This window comes from Papaver somniferum, chromosome 9 (assembly GCF_003573695.1).
Source record: "Papaver somniferum cultivar HN1 chromosome 9, ASM357369v1, whole genome shotgun sequence".
In the NCBI taxonomy this organism is placed as follows: domain Eukaryota; kingdom Viridiplantae; phylum Streptophyta; class Magnoliopsida; order Ranunculales; family Papaveraceae; genus Papaver; species Papaver somniferum.
In genome coordinates, this window is record NC_039366.1 from 117971131 (window position 1) to 117976950 (window position 5820).

At 36.3% G+C, this 5820-nt stretch overlaps 1 protein-coding gene across 2 annotated transcripts; it reads left to right on the top strand.

The window, feature by feature from the left end:
• The first annotated feature begins 721 nt into the window (after positions 1–721).
• Positions 722–4795, top strand: LOC113307606 (GDP-mannose transporter GONST3-like). Of its 2 annotated transcripts, XM_026556058.1 has the most exons (4): positions 722–1028; positions 1144–1214; positions 3314–3736; positions 3929–4795. In XM_026556058.1, the coding sequence occupies exons 3-4, from the start codon at positions 3333–3335 to the stop codon at positions 4653–4655; spliced, it is 1131 nt and encodes a 376-aa protein (XP_026411843.1). In that variant the 5' UTR covers positions 722–1028; positions 1144–1214; positions 3314–3332; the 3' UTR covers positions 4656–4795. The 2 variants fall into 2 exon arrangements, with proteins under 2 accessions (XP_026411843.1, XP_026411844.1); XM_026556059.1 differs by lacking the exons at positions 722–1028; positions 1144–1214 and adding an exon at positions 2708–2799.
• Positions 4796–5820: the final 1025 nt, after the last annotated feature.

The window sequence follows — 5820 nt, forward strand, 5'->3', positions numbered from 1 at the left end:
AGGTTAGACTTATTATATGGGATCGAGTCTTTAAGTTTAAGTTGAGACCACTGACATGTTTGTTTGTATTTACCTCGCGATCTGTATCAGCGTCGACCCCTGACTTGGCGTAATCGTTTGTTTTTTCTAATTTTTATTATATTTGACTAGCTACTTGACTGAGACCTAATTTCTAATTCGGACCTCTTAAATCAGGGAATAAAATGCCCTTTGTTTATGAGACCAAGCTACTAACTCGCATACTTTTAAGTTAGGTCTAACTCAAAAAACATACTCCCTCCGTTCCTTTTTTATAGGCTGGTTTTGTTTTTAGAGAAAATTAAGGAAATTAAGAAAACTAATCATTGAAAGTGGTCCTCATGGCACTTTTCAATAAAAGAAGTGAAGTGAAATGGTCCCCTGACACTTGTCAGCAAAAGAAGTATAGTGAAATGGTCCACATGACACTTGTTATCAAAAGAAGTTAAGAGAAAAGTGGTCTCAGAAAATTAAAGTAACATTTGACTTTCCCAATTAGGAAACCAACATATTTTTTTGAAACATTTATTTTAGGAAATAAGCCTATTAAAAGGGAACGGAGGGAGTATTGAGCTAGATCTAGATGGGTCAAGTAATTTTAGTCAAGTCCAAAAATAAAAATAAAAAATCATGTTACTAAACGACCAAGTTTTGTATAAGGGGATTCTCAAAACCGAGTGACTATGATGAGCGTGTTCGTTCATTAACTTCCTTGCGTTTAAGATCTCAGCTTTTAAACTTGGTGAGCTTAGATGTTTTACACTCGAGAGAAGAGAAGAGAACAGAACCAGTGGCATAGTGAGATAGGTTTTCCAACATCAAAGATCAAAGTTTAATCTGAGGATTCAAATACAAATTTTAATTTTGTGGTGTCGGTAAGTTTCTGTTCAAAGCAAACAAGTTTATTCATCGACAGATTTAGTAAGTTTCTGCCAAAGATTAATGCTATAAAGCTTATTCTAAGGATTCAAATTGGGATTTCGATTTTGGTCCAGCAACTCTTGTAAAACGTAAGTTTCTGATCCAGAATTAGGGATTTTCATTTTATTTTTCATTGTTCTGATTTGGGATTTTGATTTGGTTTATCTTTTCCTGATTTGGTTTATTTTTTGTTGTTGTTCTAAGTTACTTTCATAAAAAACCTCACTGAACAAGCAAAGGAGAAAAGGAAAAAAAAAAACCACTTCACTAAACAGGTAATCTTTGTCAGTTATCATTTTGAATTACAAGTAACATTTGTGTGGTTCTACATGCTTTTTGACATTGTCTTTGTGTGTAATAGTACTGTTATTCTGTCTTTATATCATCTATCCAACTTCATGAAAGTGCTTTGTTTTAGCTCTGCATTTTGTTAGTCACCTGACCTTATCCCAATGAGAGAATGTGATGTATCCTTTAGTTATTTTGCTGATGCATGGGAATCAAAAGATTAAATGTAGGAAGAACTGCAGGAAGTGTAAACCTTCCCACTAATACGAGGGAATATATACTCAAATAATTACCTGGCCTAGCTTAGGAGTATCTACTGTGTTGATGAGGTAAGATGAGTATATACTGTGTTGATGGATTACCATTTTCTCTTCACTTCTATTAAACATAACTAGGGGCACAACCTTTTCAGGCGGCTTTACATAATCAGTTTCAATGAGGTCTTTACAAGTTGCACGGCTTTTCCTATAACATTCTTCTTTTAACTCTTGCTGACCCTGATACAGTTATGATGCTCAAGGTCGATTGCCTAAATAATCATAGAGCAAGTTCCTTCAAGTGTATTAGAGGCTTATGTTTCTGTCTCCTCTATTTCTGCCTACACAGTACTGTTTCCGTCGAAGTGTAGTTGGTAAAACAACTCTCTTGTGGAAAGGCTCTTATATTCTTTCCATTTCTTTTCCGTGTGACAATTTCATCATTAAACAGTATAAGAGCTCTTCAATGGGAATATGCGCTCTAGCATTTTATGCCGGCAGTGGAATCCCTGTCCAATTTTCATTGTTTAACACTATAAGAGCATTTTATGCAGGCACTGGTTTATGTGGCAAATGCGAATATCTGTTTGACTTTTAAAAGCTGCACGAGATTTTATTCTTCCTGTGAGTTTAGGTGGTTGAGTTTTTGGACAGTATAGTCTCTGCATACCACTGTTATCATTCATCGTATATTCATATTTTCAACCCATATAGTTTTGTGGGGTACATTGTATTAGTAAATTTAGGTGGATTTTAGAATAGAATGAAATTGTAAGTTTTTGTTTTCGTGTATTCATATTTCCAACAGATGATAGAATAGAATGAAATTGTAAGTGACTTAGTTTATTCATGGGAGTCAAACAAAAGTAAACTGTACTAAAGTTTATTCTCATTCATCACTAAATTTTACAAGAACAATTGAGTTAACTAGGCAGAGTTCTCTATAACGATAACATCAATTAGCAAGGACCATGCAGACTACCACCAGGATTCAGAATGATGGTTTCATTCGCAAACTATTGAGTTAACTAGGCACTTCATCTTTCCTCTTAACAATTTTGGAAATTGAGAGCTTTCCAGTAGTAGGATAGAATATGTTTTCATCTTACCTCTTAACAATTTTAGGGATCCAATGTATGTCTAGTGTTTTGATACTGCAATAACGTATGTTGTGTTACTGTTCCACTTTTACAGAAAATGATATTAGAATAAGTAGACAATGTTCACTGTGATGACTAACATCAATTAGCTAGGTGCCTTGCAGGCTACTATCGGGTCTCAGTACAATGATTTCGTTTGCAGACTTTTAGGGAAGGTACCTCACGTATTTCATGTGCATGCCTAGTTCCACTGTTTTTCAATTTTCCAATTCAGTTAGGATCCCAAGTTGTTTGCCACCACCAGCCCAGTTGCATTTGAGGAACATATAATGTCAAGCATGATTGGTTTGGACACCGTTCTATCTTTGTTTTTTGCATGATATCCGTTGTCTATATGTAACCTAATAGTCTGGCAATTAGATGGAACCTGAAGATTGACTTCTTAGTAGTGAGTGCTTCACATACAGTGGCTGAATATGGTTGCCCCTTTCTCAGATAGAAGCATCATTATTATTGTTTTTCATACGGCGTAGTTTGTTTGCTTGAAGTATTTCTGTAACTTCATGCAAAAAGATCAACTGACCTACATAGTGTTCTGTCATCACCAGTCATTTTGTATCTATTCAGTAAAGGATCTTTTCGTCGGTAAAGGTGATAAAGTTTGTTACATGTACCGGAAAAGTAGTTAAACCTACCAACTGTCATCATAATTCTATTTTTCTTGGGCAGGAATTCTCACACCTCACAAATGTCAAATGACGAGGAGAATCCCAAAGCTGGCGAAGCACGGAAAAGCAACGAAACCTCTTTGCCATGCTTGGAAACCCAAGCAACCTTGTATGAGCGCTTGCTCCAGCAGGCATCGATATATGGTATAGCTGCTGGATACTGCCTTTCAGCATCCCTCCTTTCAATCATCAACAAATGGGCTGTGATGAAATTTCCGTACCCTGGGGCATTGACTGCCTTACAGTACTTCACAAGTGCTGCTGGTGTCCTACTCTTTGGACAGCTCAAGTTTCTGGAGCATGACCGGCTTGACCTTTGGACAATGTGGAGATTTCTTCCTGCAGCCTTCATATTCTATCTCTCCCTCTTCACGAATAGTGAGCTTCTCCTCCATGCCAATGTTGATACCTTCATTGTTTTCAGGTTAGTCCTTCCAAAACTCTTCAATCACAAGGATGAAAGAGTGTAGAAGTTATTATTCGAGTTTTATGGTATTTTTACTTAGCATTTGCAGCATCTTCTCCACCCTATTGGTATATGTAGCCTATACAAAACTGCTATAAAAAAAACTATCATAAACGTTGGTAGGTGATGCATATATTTTATCGTCTGCAGATCCGCTGTTCCCATCTTTGTTGCGATAGGTGAAACCCTCTACTTGCATCAACCATGGCCCTCAATGAAGACATGGATGTCACTTGGTACCATATTTGGTGGAAGTGTTCTGTATGTTCTTACAGATTACCAATTTACATTAACGGCATACAGCTGGGCCCTTGCTTATCTCATCAGTATGTCTATAGACTTCGTATACATCAAGCACGTTGTCATGACAATTGGGCTCAACACATGGGGTCTTGTGCTCTACAACAATCTCGAAGCCTTCCTCTTGTTCCCTTTTGAACTGTTTATAATGGGGGAACTGAAAAAGATAAAGCATGAAATTACAGATGAGTCAGATTGGTATTCGTTTGCTGTTATACTTCCAGTAGGTTTATCATGTTTGTTCGGTTTGGCCATTTCTTTCTTTGGGTTTTCTTGTCGAAGGGCAATATCCGCAACAGGGTTCACCGTGTTAGGAATAGTGAACAAACTTTTAACAGTTGTGATTAATCTGCTCATATGGGATAAGCATTCAACGTTGGTCGGTACACTGGGGCTTCTAATATGTATGGGAGGTGGAGTTCTTTACCAGCAATCTACCAGTAAGAAGCCAAACGATATAAAAGAACAGACTAAACCACAAGGAAGTGAAGAAGAACAAGAAAAGCTTATTGAATTGCAGAAGAATGTAAACGAGACCAATACACATGAAAAGGAGGTTATCGGATCAAGAAGTTAGATAAGAGGTGGTAACGATTCTTTTCTATTCTTTTAAAATTTTGGCCAATTTTGGTTTTTGATTGAATTCCCTAAATTGCAATGTCAAATGAATGTCAAAATCTTCATGATTGTATGGTAGGTAATGGTACAGTTGGTACACACCTGGGTGGACATTTTTTTTCTCTTTTTTTTTTTCTTTTTCTTTCAGGAGATCTGCTTTTGGGACATAGATTTACACTGTAACCAAAATCTACGCCATGTCATCCAAATTTCTTGGATGATCCAACTGCCTTGTTGCCCAAAATACTTTTATAAGCCGCTCGTGGTTCACGGTCTGCTTATTAAATCGTGGCTTACATGACAGAAAGAAATATGATTTGGCGTCAATTAGTTGCATTAGCTCAGGTCAACGAATGTATAGAATCATGCTCGTGCTCCCATCTTCCAGTTGCACATTTTACCGTCATGATTTGAGGCAACTTTCTCTATACATACTCCGTTTTCTGCATTAGTATCCACAAAATCATCATCACTTCAACATTTGGTATCACACTTTATAAGTTATGGCGAGTTTATACCCTTTTCTTAAACAGCATTTGTATGAGAAGATCTTTGTCTTCTTTTTTTTCCAAGAGGGAGGATCCATAGACAACCTTATATGGACACTATTTATACGAGATTGAACCAATTCTTTTTTAGAGTTCAAATGACAATGAGTTTCAACCCAGTATTTTGGTGATATGTTCCTTTTATTAAAAATTTGATATATCAAATCTCACCATCTACCGATTTTAATTTTGACCGTTAATTTTCAACGGTTGATTTTCAAAATAGTAGATGGTGGTGTTATACGTTTCGGATTGTGTTCATTTTTAGTAGGAATTTAGAGTTTAATAAGAGGAACGTATCATTAAGATATTAGGTTTAAATTCATTGTCATTTGGATTCTAAAGAAAGATTGGTTCAATCTTGTACAGACAGTGTTCATACAAAATTGTTCATGGATCCTCTTTTTTTTTTTCTTTCAAATAGTAATAACTTATGAGTACACAGATGGCGACGTGGCGTCCTCTGAAACACACAATTGTGAAATTTCATACGTGCTCATTTTTGGGAAATTCATAACAAATATCTGCAATTATTTATTTTGCATTATCCTCGACAATTGCAAGACTGTTAATGGG